General features: G+C 47.1%; 6 protein-coding genes across 6 annotated transcripts; 2 read left to right on the forward strand and 4 right to left on the reverse strand.

Moving 5' to 3' along the window:
* Nucleotides 1–874: 874 nt before the first annotated feature.
* On the reverse strand, nucleotides 875–2,733 carry PEX2_078720 (uncharacterized protein; the record flags this gene model as incomplete). The annotated part of the gene is made up of 2 exons (XM_016745142.1): nucleotides 875–2,453; nucleotides 2,516–2,733. The coding sequence occupies 2 exons, from the start codon at nucleotides 2,731–2,733 to the stop codon at nucleotides 875–877; spliced, it is 1,797 nt and encodes a 598-aa protein (XP_016598060.1).
* A 972-nt stretch (nucleotides 2,734–3,705) lies between these two features.
* Nucleotides 3,706–5,028, reverse strand: PEX2_078730 (PQ-loop repeat-containing protein; the record flags this gene model as incomplete). Its single annotated transcript, XM_016745143.1, has 1 exon — nucleotides 3,706–5,028. One exon carries the CDS (start codon nucleotides 5,026–5,028, stop codon nucleotides 3,706–3,708), a length of 1,323 nt encoding a protein of 440 aa, XP_016598061.1.
* Nucleotides 5,029–6,680: 1,652 nt separating this feature from the next.
* PEX2_078740 (uncharacterized protein) lies at nucleotides 6,681–7,615 on the forward strand (the record flags this gene model as incomplete). The annotated part of the gene is made up of 2 exons (XM_016745144.1): nucleotides 6,681–6,731; nucleotides 6,800–7,615. 2 exons carry the CDS (start codon nucleotides 6,681–6,683, stop codon nucleotides 7,613–7,615), a joined length of 867 nt encoding a protein of 288 aa, XP_016598062.1.
* A 2,748-nt stretch (nucleotides 7,616–10,363) lies between these two features.
* PEX2_078750 (aegerolysin family protein) lies at nucleotides 10,364–10,825 on the forward strand (the record flags this gene model as incomplete). The annotated part of the gene is made up of 2 exons (XM_016745145.1): nucleotides 10,364–10,464; nucleotides 10,513–10,825. The coding sequence occupies 2 exons, from the start codon at nucleotides 10,364–10,366 to the stop codon at nucleotides 10,823–10,825; spliced, it is 414 nt and encodes a 137-aa protein (XP_016598063.1).
* Nucleotides 10,826–11,178: 353 nt separating this feature from the next.
* Nucleotides 11,179–12,399, reverse strand: PEX2_078760 (uncharacterized protein; the record flags this gene model as incomplete). Its single annotated transcript, XM_016745146.1, has 3 exons — nucleotides 11,179–11,575; nucleotides 11,635–12,122; nucleotides 12,178–12,399. 3 exons carry the CDS (start codon nucleotides 12,397–12,399, stop codon nucleotides 11,179–11,181), a joined length of 1,107 nt encoding a protein of 368 aa, XP_016598064.1.
* A 329-nt stretch (nucleotides 12,400–12,728) lies between these two features.
* PEX2_078770 (tyrosinase family protein) lies at nucleotides 12,729–13,864 on the reverse strand (the record flags this gene model as incomplete). Its single annotated transcript, XM_016745147.1, has 4 exons — nucleotides 12,729–12,967; nucleotides 13,038–13,423; nucleotides 13,482–13,575; nucleotides 13,630–13,864. 4 exons carry the CDS (start codon nucleotides 13,862–13,864, stop codon nucleotides 12,729–12,731), a joined length of 954 nt encoding a protein of 317 aa, XP_016598065.1.
* Between the last annotated feature and the right edge of the window lie 1,203 nt (nucleotides 13,865–15,067).

The following is a 15,067-nucleotide window of genomic DNA, read 5'->3' on the forward strand; positions in this document are numbered from 1 at the left end:
CGGATAACATGACCAACGATGCCCGACCGGCTACATTCGGCAGCTTATTCCCTGAAACACACATCTCCATATTTCCTAGCTGCACTATATGATTCGAGTACAACATAGGGAAACCCCCAAACTGTAATTCCCTCCTACCCCCATAAGCTAAGGGAAAAAAAACGGAAAACCCGGGCGGCAAAACACCCCTCTTTCTCTCTGGGGGCGGGGGAGGCGGCGAATAAGACATCACAAGTACACATGTTGTATGTTGTACAAGATTGATAGGTTAATGACCTCGGGAGCGCTACAACATTCGTCATGAGCGTAGTCTATAATTTATTGTTTTTCACTATTTCTGTTTTAGGTTGTTCTTACATATGCCGATATTGTATATAGCTCAAATATAGGTGACCGGTCTGCCAATGTGATTGGTATTCCACCCCCAGCTGAGCGTTTGTGCTTTTACATCAGGTGTCCGGGTCATACCTGGATCAATAATTAGGAGTCACAAGTTGGAGGATTCAATACACTGCCTCTAAATGGGCTATGACAAGCCCGCCAATGAAGAGAATATTGAGAGGCAACCAATTAGATAGGCGCACACAAAGGCCTTTGAGCTTTTAGCAAGAGCAGAGGAATATAACTTATCTTGAAAGATTATGAACATGTTGCAAAAAAAAAACTATTGTACTTCTATTGTATGGGACTATATGAACCGGCTTGAAGGATTTTTCATGCCTTTGTTTGGGACTTTGAGAGTTCAATCAAGCCTTCGTGAAAGCAAACATATAAGATTGACTGAATGTATAACACGGCTTGAGACTTGAGCCTTGAGAAAATGCCAAAATTCATTATAATTCAGAGAAAGATTATACAGAGAAGAGATATGTACTCAAAGGAAAAGCGCGAGAGCGGCGATAGCACCAAGCGCAGACAGAACGTTGGAAACAGTCAAGGGCGAAGCACTATTGAACACAGGTGATGCACTTGCTGAGCTACTGATTTCGGTAGTAGATCCCGAACTTGTGCCCGCGACTGCATCTGCACCCGCGGCAGTAGGAGTGGAGGCTGCGACGGGGGAAACCTTAGCCGTAGCTGAGTGAATGTCGGTGAAGCTTGAAGGTGTAGCTGAGCCGACACGTGTGCGTGTGATGCTGGGCAGGTTAGAGAGGTAACCGGCATTGTTACCAATGGAGACGCTAGAGCCAGAGCTGGTCGAACCTTCACCTTCGCCCTCGCCCGCCGACACTCCGGATTCTGACCCATTTCCACCAATGTGAGAAACACCAGTCTCATTAACAACACCTCCCTCGGTAGTAGCGGTGCCTGTGACGGTGCTCACAGAGTACGCAGTCGAGGTGTTCGTCTCATTGCCAACAACAATAGTCGTGGTCTGCCCAGGAACAGGCGATGTGTGCACTGCGGCAGGTGCCGTGGTGGTCACGGTAGGGCTAATGGGAATCGAAGTGATACCGGCAACGAGGGTCTCAGTCGTGACGTGTGTTGTCTGGTCGCGGGCTGGGCAGTCAGTCACTGTTGCTGGGCACTGAGTTAGGGTTACAGTTCTGGTTGAGAGGATTGTTGAGATTGTGTAGTCGTTGCCAGTGCCAGACAGGCTGGTATGGGTAGATCCCTCGGCAGTGGTGATTGCGTCTTCAACAGGGCAGACGGTAGTCGAGACAACGATAGTTTCGGTTGTAATGTGAGTTGTCTTGTCAGTGGCTGGGCAGTTGGTGACAGTCGAGGGACAGGCTGTGATAGTCGCAGTGCGGGTGGTGAAAACAGTAGATGTTGTCATATCCGGCGTAGCAGTTCCCCCCATGGAGGAACTCACGGGGTCCACAGAGGCAGGGGTTGTCAGCGCGGTGGGCTCAGAAGATGTTGGTGCTCTAGGGATTGAGGCTGAGGGCGCGATGGCACTGCTGGAGGCGGGGTTTACGGGTCCGGTGATAGTGGTAGTCAAGGTGATAGGTCCTACAGTGCTACTTGGTGAGGCTGAGGAGACGTGCGATGAAGATCCTGATCCCTCGGAGCTGGAATTGCCAGATGGGGAAACAGAAGAAGTGAGCGGAGCGCTGGTAGTCACAGGTGAATCTGATGGCGTCTTGATAGGGATCGAAACGCTGGTCAAGGTGGATGAACCACAGCTCTTCTTGAACGAGATGCTGTTCACATCCACTGTTGCACCCGATATCGCTGCATCAGGGCAATCAATTAGGATGAATATGTCGACTTCCGAGCTGGCAGCTGTCCATTGCTTGGTGATGGTCTTCCAGGAGCCGGCTGTGAGAGTGCTAGTACCGATATCTGCACCATTGACCAGGAGATTTATGGCACAAGTTGTACTACCAACGCCTGACCCAGCTGTCTGGCGGAAATCCAAAGAGACAGTATAACTCTCTTCTGCAACAGCGCCGGTAACTGTTTGGGCCAACAGGGTCTGCGATTGGATAGCTTCGGCACTCAGATGCCTATCACGAAACTCGAGTCAGTTCATACTCTGCAAGGGACCTTTAGTTAGGTAAACACGAACAAGTATCCATCAACAGCGGCACCGCCATTGGGCGGCAATACAGTCCACACACTGTCATCGAGATCAATAGTCTCAAAAGCCACATCCTCAATCAAGTTCTCAGAGCCACAGCCCGAGAGCGGAGCCGAAGAGGGAGTCGCCTGAGAAGGCGTGGCGAAAGTGAGTGCAACGGCCGGAAGAACGTGGGCAAGCCACATCAAATGGCTTTGGACCATCATTGCTATATAGAATCTAGCGAATTTAAACGAATGGACGGGTGAGTAAACACCACGAAGGGTCAAAGAAAAAACGTAATTTTGAATGAGCAAGTGAATTAACCAAAAACGAGAATATCGCAGGCTTTTAGCCTGGGTCTTTCTATGTTGTACATGGCAGTCTACCCCAAGACTCCCAAGACTCCTAGTGTTGGAAAATAAGATGCGATGTGGTTGAAACCTTTGTTGCTATGACATGTGGCGTTAGCACTCCACTCAGGGGAAAAGAGCTGGCAATTTGAAGCGAGGATTGTCTCGTTTAAGACAAGGCAATTGGTTCCTGCATTGATGGATCAGGTACGGAGTACACATCAAATGATCGCCTAGAATGGGGAGATTGGAGGTTCGTGTTGTTCTTCCATTTAGGGCTTGGGGTGCCCTCATTGCTCAATTCACATTCCTCAAATCACAGGAAATTGAATGAAGCGATCAGGGGGCCACTGGGGCTGTCCGGCCACGTTTTGATGTCCCTTCTGATCGGCGCCATACTTTGTGTTTCCTATGTTGTAAACTGGGATGGGTCTTTCAATAGCCTGGTCTATTCTTGTAAATGTGCGCTATGGCCCATCGGTAACCGAGAAATCCAAGACATGCCAAGAATTTTCATAGACAATACAATGCGGAAGAAAAAAGGGAAATGCGACATCTCGGAGTTAGAGGCTCGATGACAGCCTGATTGTCCCTATATATGCTACCCAGTTCTAAAACGCCTAGGTAAAAAAACAGGTCGGATAGAGAGCGAAAGACAACAACGCTTGATGTGCTTAATGACACACAATGCACCCGAATGACAAAGGAAGAGAAAAGAAATGCTAGAGGAAAATAAAGGTCCGAAGTCATCACATCATATATATCATACCTACCCTACGCAAGAGATGTGGGCAAGAAACAAAAAAAGAATAACAGAATAACAGAGACGCACATGAAAGGCCACAATCAAACAGTGCCGTATCGGCCACGTTCTGCGCCCAACAGAGCTTGTCCCTCTTGCGGGACCGAAGACTCCCTTGACTCCCTCCGAGGCGAAGAAGAGGGGATCCAGCCGCGCATCCAGCCGTGAACATGCCTCCAGCGACCGCGACCGCGCTTTGGGTCATCCCCATCGCCACTGATGAAACTTTCGTCATCCTCGTGCTCTGGACCATCGCCATACATGAGAAATTGAATTCCCATGAACCCGTCTAGTCCCAATACACCGAAGGCACCTAGGAAGAACGGGGTAGCGCGTCCGATCCATTCCAATCGGTCATTACCGTGGCTATCGGCCCAGCCGCCACCACCGTATGGGGAGAAATCGGACCAAGCATTGGGGTTGGTGAGCAGCGAGCTGGAGTAGAACAGGTTCCCACAGAAGGCAGCCATGAAGAGCAGTGGGGAGAGACCTTCGGTGCTCTTGCGCTGGTAGTTCTTGTATAACTGTGGAGGGCGCGAGCCGAGATACAGGATTGTTGACATCCAGGAGAAGACGCGGCCGATGATTTCGAAGATGGCCTCTCGCGGTACCTCAGAAATGGGCGGATGAGGCTTATCGGTGGGGGCAGCATTGGCCATGACGGCACAGAGGAGCGATGCCATGAGCATCGTCCGGGGCAGGGCAAATGGGGGGCTCTGCGCGCTGCTGCCCATCCTCACAGATCGACGCGATGAACTCAGTTTCTCATTTGAGTATGAGGCTGCTTGCCCAAGGGTCGAGTTGAGTACTGACCCGGCATGGAAGCCCACATCTTTGGCATCGGAGTGCTTGTTGTCCATGTTGACGGGAGTTGGGGTCTGATGGTCTAAATCATCGCCTGGGGGAGGCACGCCTTGAATAATGTCTTGGGGGGCCGAGCCATGCGAGTGTGATAGGCTGTTATACGAATCGTCTTGACGAGCTTTGTAGTGGGTATACCAGAAGAACTGGAATACCAGAGCGATGTCAACGAAGACGTAATAACTGGCAATCACGACCTGCCACCCTGCCTGCCGGGTGTATAGCGCTCCAACGAGGTTGCTCGCATCACCAAGACACCAGATTACCAAGAAAAATATCGATAACCCTGACGTCGATTGCACTTGGAAGTTCTTATAAATCTGGGGTAGTTGTGCGAAGAGCCATGAGACTATGCTGAGGGTCCCAAGAACGGAAGAGACCGCGGCAAGAGGAGTGGGGATGCAGATGTGGAGATGCGAGGAGACGGCGGTCAGGAAGGGCGAGGTCGGTTCACAATGATCAGGAAGGGTCCCAGAAATAAGGTACTGTAGTAACGGAGGAGACATGGCCTTTCGATGAGGGTGTCTTTAATAGATATAGTGGCTTGGTACAGCCTCGAGTAGTGCGTGTAGGGCCGTGGGCATCAAAGTATGGGGTAAGGGCGATAAGCGAATTCGAGGTGAACGAGATGGATAAGAGAGGATGTATACTCTAAGTCTAATAGAGCTAATAGAGAGAGTAGAAGAGTAGATTTGGAAAGAGAAAGTAATAAGTAAGTGAACAAAAGCAAGAACTTGAGAGAACAGCCCTGGGGGTCATTCTGAAGTGTCACGAGAGCTGAATCGCCTTATCGAGTTCATCGGGGCAGATCGGATGACTCATGCGATAAGCATAAATGGGCGTATCAGGGCTTTTCGGGGCTTAGAAATGCAGGGTTCTGCATTTATCTGACACAAGCATTATGCTGTACGATGTATAAAGTAGACCATGATGGTTATCATAAGGATTAATTAGTCAAATCTTTTATATCTATGTTGGTACCACCCCAGACACTTCCAGGATTTTACATCACCCATAAATAGTTTGGAAGTCAAAATGACACATCTCAATGACCTATCTATAAGCCAAAATGAGCATCAGAAGAAAAAAATAAAAAAAGAAGTAGTAATAGAAGAAGACTAAGAAGCCATGAGTTCAACAAAGAAATCCATACGGAGTACGGAGTATACAATGTTGTAAAGAAGGGCAAGTGTGGGCATGACGTAGGGACTAGTGCTGCTGTCAGTTGATCCACCTATTAGCGAATCCTGTGGCCCTATATTAGTACCCTAAGATATTCTAGCTAGCACTTAGAAAATGCCTTATATTAACCAATGAAGCCTGATAGGTCTTCTTAAAAGCCTTCGGACCTCTATTGCTACCGTGGAGTGATTGATAAGACGAAAATAGATATTAGGCGCTCGAGCGCTAGTACCTGCAGGGCTATCCGCAAGAACTGTGACTACCAATGCTAGGAGTCAATATATATAAAAGATACATTAATCTATACTCCTAGAGCGAGATATGTAAAGCTCAAACATTTCGTCCCAAGATCTCATGAAGGCTGCTTATAAGGCTAGCTCCCATCCGTATTCTAGCTCTATCTCTTTTCAACCCCCTAACTAGGTACAGTCAATGCCTAACATGATACTAGTCGAGTCTGGTGCAAACGAAAGAACAGAGGGAATGCCAACAGGTAGCGGCTCGAAAAAGGAACTATAGTGGAGCTAGTACATGTAAAGTTTGATCATCGGGGTAGTATCAGGCTAGGGCAAGTTGTTATAAGGTTAGTAACAGGTTAGCTTTATACAACGGCTCATAAAATAGGGGCACGCCAATGAGAGACCTACGAGAAAACTAATGGCCGCACCTAGTCTTGGTTGAGGACCATTTTCTTTGTTGCCAATGCTTTGCTGTGCAGATCGACACTTTTCCCCCTGACCGGGATGAGGGTGCTCTGGCTGGGAGTTCAGCATGTATAAGGCCCCTTGCCCACCTCCGGATGATCTTCTTTTTCTCATACCTTCATCTACTCAAGCTGCTATCCTTTTCGTGAGTCGTCTCACGTCCACTCTTTTTTGCTGTTATCAGCGTCCATTCTTTTATCACTTTCATCAATATCAATCACACCACTCTCTCTTAATACTTAACGTATAATTTCTACATTTATTTCGACAATATGAAACAATCTATTATCACGTCCCTTGTGGCCCTTGCCGCTTCTTGCTCCGTAAGTGGAACATCCACTATTTCGGATTGCAATTGGATATGAAACTAATGATCTATGTCTATGCATAGGGTGTCCAGGCCACTGAGAGCTTGATCAGCCTTCCCGTCGGCCTCTGTGCTGGAATCCTTGGAGATGCTGAGTGCAAGCAGCAGAGCACCACCAACGGCCTCATCAACGTCCCGGTTAATGCCTGTGTGGCTGCTCTTGGCCAGGCGAAGTGTGACCAGGCCACTTCCTCCAGCAGCGACAGCGAGTCCTTAATCAACGTGCCGATCAACGTCTGCCTAGCTGTCCTGGGCGAGGTCCACTGCAAGCAGAGTTCTGACTCTAACGGCGGCCTGATCAACATTCCTATCAAACTGTGCTTGGCTGTTCTAGGTGAGGCTGATTGCAAGGATGGATCCACCTCGTCTTCCTCTTCTGCTACCCCCGTCACCTCTGTGACTGGACTTTCCATTCCCACCTTGGTGGCTGTCACCACTCCTTCCTGGGCCGCCCCTTCTGTCATCAGCGCTCCTTCGTCCTCTGCTGTTGGTGCCTCCCCTGTGTCCCCTATCTCTTCTGCTTCTGGCAGCCCTCGTCCTTCCGGTATCGCTGTTGGACGCTCCTCCTCCGCTAGAGCTTCCTCTGCTACCACCGTGACTGTCACTCACACCCAAACTGTCTGTGCCGCTACCTCGGCCTGTGCCGCTGCTACCTCCGTTGGTGCTAAAGCTTCTTCCCTGCGCCGTGTCACACCTATCACTGCCGCTGGTCCTTCCCCCACCGGTGCTTGGACCACTGCTACTCCCAGCTCTGTTCCCTTCAACGCTGCTGGACGTTCCACCGTCTCCGGGGTTACAGTTATTCTTGGCGCCATCGTTGTTGCTGCTCTACAGATCTAAGCGACACTTTCAGCTTATCAAGATACCCGTGATAGCAAAACTTGTTAGTGGCTATTTGTAAATTTCCTAGTGGTTTTGGGCTACCGTTGACAATTATATTTCTCTTGGTGCTAGACAGCTGACTCCATCTTAAATTTTACATTTCTTTTAATGATTTATACAAGACTGGTTTTAGCAACCATAGTAGCATGATATATGTACCATAATTAACAAAGCATTTCAAGAATCAATCCGAGGATCGACTTCAACAACAATCATTTCATGATAGTAATTCCCACTCAACCATCTGTCACCCCGCTTGACTAGGCAAGAACAACACCACCCTGGACATACCGGCGCACAGATCGCCGGAATCGCATTACTTCGCGGAGGCATGATACGCCAAAACAGTATCTGCATATAATGAGTGAGCAGAGAGGTAATTAAATCAGAAGTGTGTGTTGCGACTGTACATAGCTGCCAGCATAAAAGGACCCGTGATGATCTTGTAGACATATTCGCCCAATCCGGGACCCAAAGAGGTAAGATTATGCAAATAGATTGTGATTGAAAGAAGATCAAGAGAGGCGTTAAATAGCGGGTGAAAAATGACTTCTCTGCACAGCAGGACAAGATGAATTGAGGCCCAAACTAATGGCAGGAAATTCTAGATAATGTTAGCTGCTCAGAATTCCACCCAGCTCGAAAAGAGGTCATTACCACAATCATGAATAGCCCCCACGATGCTCCCACACTCACCAAGTAGAGGGGTGAGGGGGAGCTGGCGGCTATACACGCCACTCGCAGCCATTTTGATATTGTCCAATATTCGTCGTCAAATTGCGTAGGAAAATGGATAGGCATTGTGGAAAGACCAAGAATGAAGGAAATAGACAGAAGATTTGGTTGGAAACTGAATGAGTCTGGAAGAGCGAATCTGGGTATTATAATTTGGCAGAGGTGTGTTCCTATAACCTTCCTATAGCACTCAACACTGCCCCTGGCCCCTATGGCCCCCCATGGCCCCCATAGTTCTCATAGCCCCCATATTGTTTCACCCAATGCCCCTCTTCGCCTTCTGGCATCTTTCACAGTAATAGAAAAAAAATTAATCAATAGTTTTACTATCTAAGGGAAACAAGGATAGTTGCCCGCTTATGCGGTCTTTTTAGCTGTTCTTCTTAAATGTCTTTTTCCCACAGATGTTTTGGCTTTCTTCCCAGTTTCATAGATAGACCACAGAATAAGGTAGAGGAAAGGCTTTATGAGTGAAATTTATTTCTCCATGTATAACGTTTGATGATGAATGGTAATGTGCTCATCGGTAATTGCCCAAAAAAAAAGGCTCGCCGTTCACACTATCCACGGCCCGACCGACCCCGGATTTATACTTGGCGTCCATCAATTTACTAGTGCAGCGATTCACCGGACTAATTGTGTATTTCATCGCATATATGATGGGTTAATGACAAGTCTACGTGTCTGAACTGCGCTTACATCCCACCAAACACGACTAGGGTGATGATACATGGCTCGATGGTTGCAGGACATGCATAGACATATAATACCGTGCATGCTAGAGAGCGCTTCAGTCTTAACGGACTGATGGTACCCCAATCACTTAATGAGATGGCCTTTCACCTCATAGAGGGATTAGCAATATGGTGCTTTTAGAGAACAAAATGACAAAGATAATAGGAATGTATTCCGATTCGTAGACGAAGAATGTCGCGCACAAGCGGAACCAATACTAGATTCACTAAGATTCACTAGGATATGGCTATAAACTCTAGCCGTTGAGTGAAGTCACTATATACTATAGAGTCCCTAAATATCACACGTTGATCTTCCTGCTGACCATTGGCACGGGGATTGATGATTTAGCTCCCGGGTGCTTAGACATAGCCGGCAACATATTAAAGCTAGGTATTTTCATCAAATATCACATCTATGGAGCTTCAATGCTTATATGAAATGCCTTATAGTCTTATTCCCAGAACGACCCGTCAAGAGTAAGACGGGCATAAAGTGTCAGCCCAGATGTCTGCGTATGCTTGTGGTACCACGATGAAATAACAAACACCCTCGAGCCACAAGTCTATATGACCAAGTGATGTTAAGGCAATTATGTTGTATTGGGGGTTTGACCCCATCGGCGGCCATTGTTCTGTGAGTGCTTTCTTGGCCTATTTGGGTTAGTCTATTTGAGAAAATAGACAAAGGCGGTTCTCATAGCACAGATTAGCTCGCGCTTTGGGTTTAATTTACCTCCAAGTATCGTGTTTCATTCCAGTTGATTTTGTACACCTGACAGAGTCCGTGGTCCGATCTCTCTTATTTTGTTACAGTCTTGTTGTTTTGCTGTTATTATTGCCAACGAGCTACCCTAACATGTCCAGGTGGTACGACCACTCGGGTCAGTCATGTAAGTTCGAACCAACAATGTCATGCGTTCCATTGTCCAATTATCATGCCACTCCACACTATTCAGATCACGCGGCCTCGAGTGATGCAATAAGACGAGTTGATAGGCGCGCAAACCCCGCAAAGACCAAGAAGGTCTCTGGTTTGGATAGGTCATTGGACAATGGTGTCGGCGCGGTCGTACCATTCGTGGATGACCCGTCGACGTACGTAAAATGAATTACATCACCACAAGCGTTCCCCGCATTCCGGGGTAATATATATACATGCAGAACATTTTGAATTGATCTCCGGGAGTTTCACTTCTACAATTCATCAATCACAATTACTTCAAAGATTTTCAACATGGACAATATGGACAAGTACAATTCTAAGTGGGTCTCGTTTCACATTCGGGACCACATCAAGGATGGCGAGATCCTAGTGCAGAACACTGTCATTGAAGGGTATCTATGCTTCCAGGGATTTACTAGATTTCTACTAACACCCGGCAGCGGCGAATTCGCCGACCCCACCAACCGCCGCAAGTCGCTCACTGAAGAGGAGATCGACGAGATCAAGATCTCCCCCGATGGCGTTGGCGAGATCGGAGCTAGCAGCCGTCGCGGTAGCGAGGGCCGCCTGGACTTGTTTCATGACAATGACAAGATTTGCGAGCTCCACTGGGAGAACCGGGGTGGAGAGTATCCCAACTTGGTCGAGGTGTTGGACAAGAGTGACAAGTACACCATCCAGCATGGAGGATGGAGTGCCGAGGACGGTCCCCTGGGACATGTCTTTGTCGATGTTATGGAGAAGAAGAAATAGTTACGCTCCACAGGCTGCACCAACTCCCTACTTGGGTGTTGGAGAGCGAACAGCGTTGCGGTCCGTGGAGCACAAGTGGCAATATTTGGCGGGGAAAGTTGGATGTATCATCAATACCGTAAACAAACCCAAAAATACCAAAAACAATGCAAAACTTTGAAAACCAGTCATCCCTATTCTCATATCAATACTCAAGCACTTTATTTTATGATGCAGCGAAGCAATTTGAAAGAGCTGCCTTTCGAGCCACACGGCGTTTTCTGGGAAGAAGAATTTATTGATGCTGAACACGAGCAACTGATAGCCGAGGAACCAGTTGTATGGCTGGATTTTGCAACATCGAATATAAAGAATCAACCCTTGAAAAGGCAACTAAGAGTGCCTTGCGCAAACCAGGCCTTATCTTTTCTCCAGGCGTGGACGATCAAATCTCTTCCAGACTTCACCACATCCTCAATTTGCTTTTGAGTGCCCCATCCAGGGACCCTACTTCCCCAGCAAATTAGATGCACACCAACGTGGATCGCAGTTCGGAATGCCATTTCATCGTTAAGGGCCCCGTATCCCTCCAAGAACCCTTGAATAATCCACACTCCACCGTCCAGATTCTTGAACAGCTTTGTTTCGTACAGCTCAGCAATCATTTGACCCAAGTCTAATGCGCGGCTTCCAATCTGTGACAGTTCCCAATCGACAATGAACACCTTTGTGTCGGATTGATGGGTGAGAGGAACGTTTGGAAGAAGAACACTAGAAATCATGTCAGTAACCTGGCTCAGTTCATGGAGTCTAGATCGAAAAGAGCATACTTTCCAGTCCAGAAGTCACCGTGAATAACCCCATATCCATCATCATGGCTCTGTCGCTCAAGCTCTGCCGCAGCCAGGTCACGAATCTTCTCAAAGATATCACGATCCCCCTCTAGAATACTGGGGAAATTTTCGATAGTATCAAGCAGCATAGTGTAGTTCACCCAGAATTTCAAATCTTTCATGATTTTGTTCTCCCCAAGAAGCTTTGTAATTTCTGTTTGCTGTTCCTCGGTCGTCCAATGGTGGAAAGATTTCAGCCAGGATCCAAGGGCACTACCCAAGGCTCGCCCTGAGGATTCGGACAAGTCATGAGAAACCTTTGAGAGCAGAAAGTTCTTCAAGTCGATTGAATCTGGAAGATCTTCGAACACTTGGGTATTTGTCTCCCGATTGAAGTCCAATAAGCGCGGTGTTTTGACACTTATTTTACCATTTGTATACCTTGTCAAGCCATCGAGAGCTTGAAGAATGGCTTCCTCAAAATGCTAAATTGAGATCAGTATAGTTCGAAGCATGGTCATTCAATGGAGTGTAACTGACGCATCTTGTAACATCGATTTTAAAATCTGGGTTAGAGGCCGAGTGATCTTTGGTGTGTTTGATGATGATGGATTGTCCAGTTGAGGAAAGAGTGCCTCGATAGACAAAGTTTGCTGTGCCTCCAGAGAGGCGTGTGAGCGAGGTGCATGCAAATGGAGTGGGAGAAAGTTGCTGCGAAATTTTATCCCGCGTTTCATCCAGGTCGTTTATTTGTGCGGCCATGTTGTATGACTTTTTTTGAGGTGAAGGTTGTAAAATGGATTAAGGATTGTTCGAGTGTTTCCCCTCTAGGCCTAAAACGCGCTAGTACATATACGGTCCCCGCATTTACAGTGGAGATGTTCAGACCCCACGACAATCTATTAATAGTTTATCCAGTGAGACCGTGATCATGTGACCATATTTACTAGCCCTAAATCCCGGAGGTCCACAGGTAGTTTACTCGTTCTCCATCTCCCTCTCTCTTCTTTTCCCCGGTATCTCTTTGGTAGTCAATACACTCGGATCTATCAGAGATAGATCTGCTAAGACTTATCGCGCGCCGTCTGCTTTCAATACCGATAACAGAGAAGTGAAGTCTGCGTCTTCATAACCTGTTTGACAGGGAGGTCCTTTGCCATCCCAAGCATCGGAAGAAGATCATTCAAAGTGGCGGCAGGCGGGGTTTTGCCGTCGAAATTGTCCTGAGTTCTGATACCGCTATAGTCGTAGGTGCGGTTAGATGGCATTTCTTGCTGCCAAAGCCACCAAAGACGATCTATTTGTGTATGATGCAGAAAGAAAATCGGGTCTAAACAAGCAAGGAAAAAGTCAGGTCAGCGGGGAGCAATTGCTGGAAAATTGTGAAGTTTGAGTCTTACCATTCGGTGATGTCGCGGGGGACATGTCTCCCCCAATGGCAGAATGGACTGCACCATGAGGACCTGATTCAAGAGAGATTCGGTATGAATTGTAGTCCCGCAGCTTGGAGATCTTGTTGATAACGTTGGGGGTATATTCAGAGGCCAACATGTTGCCGATATATTCAGTGCCATTGTTAAAGTTGCGAGATAGACAATGAGGGATGCGATCGTCCTGAAGATATGCCGGGCGCAAGTTTCGGAAAGGACCATCTGACACACACTCATATTCGTCCTTTCCTACCGGGTTCGTATATTTTGGGTCGCCATTACCTCCCACGCCCACTTTGGCATCCCATATGGTAGAATGCGCAGGGTCACGGGCATCCAGTGTCCAGTCCCAATACCTGCAGATGAGAATGGTCAATGACAAATATGGTATAAAGGGAGAAATGCACCACTCACGCCATGCTACCCTCATAACCGCATTGCTTGAGGGCTTCTTCGTATACGTGTACATAGTAACGATGCCATGGGAGAAAAGATGCGACGAAATGAACTAAATTCAGACGTCAGTAATCAGGAGAAAGATAAGAACGGTAGATGTACATACTTCGACTATTCAGCTTGTTGTGAACATAGGCAAAGTCATCGTAAAGTGTTGTGTTCAGACCCAAACGTGAAGGCGTGGTAGCTAGACATTGGACAGCTTTCACATAACCGTTCCGCTCCTGGACAGAGAGTTGTCGCCACTCTTTGCGAAGGGCTGGTTCCCGACACGGTACGACAGCTGTAGCAAGCGCACTGCTTATCGCTAGTGCGAAAGACAAAATCTCTTTCATAAACATTTTGGAAGATCGCCGATGGAATTTTTATCCGATCTTTAGAATTCCTCCGAGTGAAGAAACATAGGTTTTATATTGCTCTGCGAAGTTGATCATTTCTATATTTGGACGTATTAGTTTAGAAAAAGCATATCTAAGACAAAAGACACTAATTTTCGCTAACACTATATCTCTATTGGTTGGATAGAAAATGCAGCACAAGATGCCATGGTCAAATGTTATCCGGCTGTTTCATAGGATTTCACCGGAACCTTCCCGAGCCGTAAAAGGAAACCTATAGGAATATCAAGCCTCAAGAAAAGAGCAACGTTTTTATTATGAAGCTTCAGTCAGTTGTTTTCGTACAGTACGATTGTAGAGATTGTTGAGAGTCATGTTTGTGATCAAATCGAGATGGGATAGTCAGTAATGTACCTTAAGAGTCAGCATTTCCACCACAAGACTATCAGAGCTCGCTGGGAACAATCAGAGACATTAGAAAGCCTTAATACAGAGGCTTGTACGTAACACAATTTGTTGCACATAATAATGCTTGTTGAAAAGGGGGCCTAGATATTATTGTGTCTCACAAAGGAAGTCGAGACCCATGGGGCATTTGAAAAAGGGTCGCCATGAATTTGATCGACAAGAAAAAACGGACGATCTTATGATTGGGTCTTAATTTGCAGATATCCGCACCGAGACTCTTTCCTAGTTTCCCTTCCACTACCGCATTGCGCTGGAGGTTGGTGGTCAAGAGGGGTGGCTCTCGAGGAGCATTCAGTGACTAATTCAATAACAGACTCAACCTCTGGTTCATTATACTTATATCAGTCCAATAGATAGGCACTCAACAGTACAACTCACGCGATTTGGCGATCTGGCGACTGTTATATGAGCTTCTCAATTAGTGAGATTCAAAACCAAGTCCCCTTGCGAGGATAGCCATGTCATGTAGTATCGTCTTATCCATCACGCCATGTTTTGGCTTTGCCGTAGGGTCTCTCTTCTACAGCTTCTTGGACAAATCTGGGTAATAGCACATGCATAAAGCTAGAGTTCTCTGTATCCAATCCACTTAGGAGTAACGGGAGCGCCGGAACCCTGTTTGGGAAGTCCGTATGAACGAAGTCCGCATTCATGGATTCGAGGGGGCAAAATGCAGCACATATTGGACTCTTGATATTGTGAGAAGATTTGTTATGTACAATAAGCTCTTTCGCGCAT

Source organism: Penicillium expansum (assembly GCF_000769745.1).
Source record: "Penicillium expansum strain MD-8 chromosome Unknown contig268, whole genome shotgun sequence".
Lineage (NCBI taxonomy): Eukaryota > Fungi > Ascomycota > Eurotiomycetes > Eurotiales > Aspergillaceae > Penicillium > Penicillium expansum.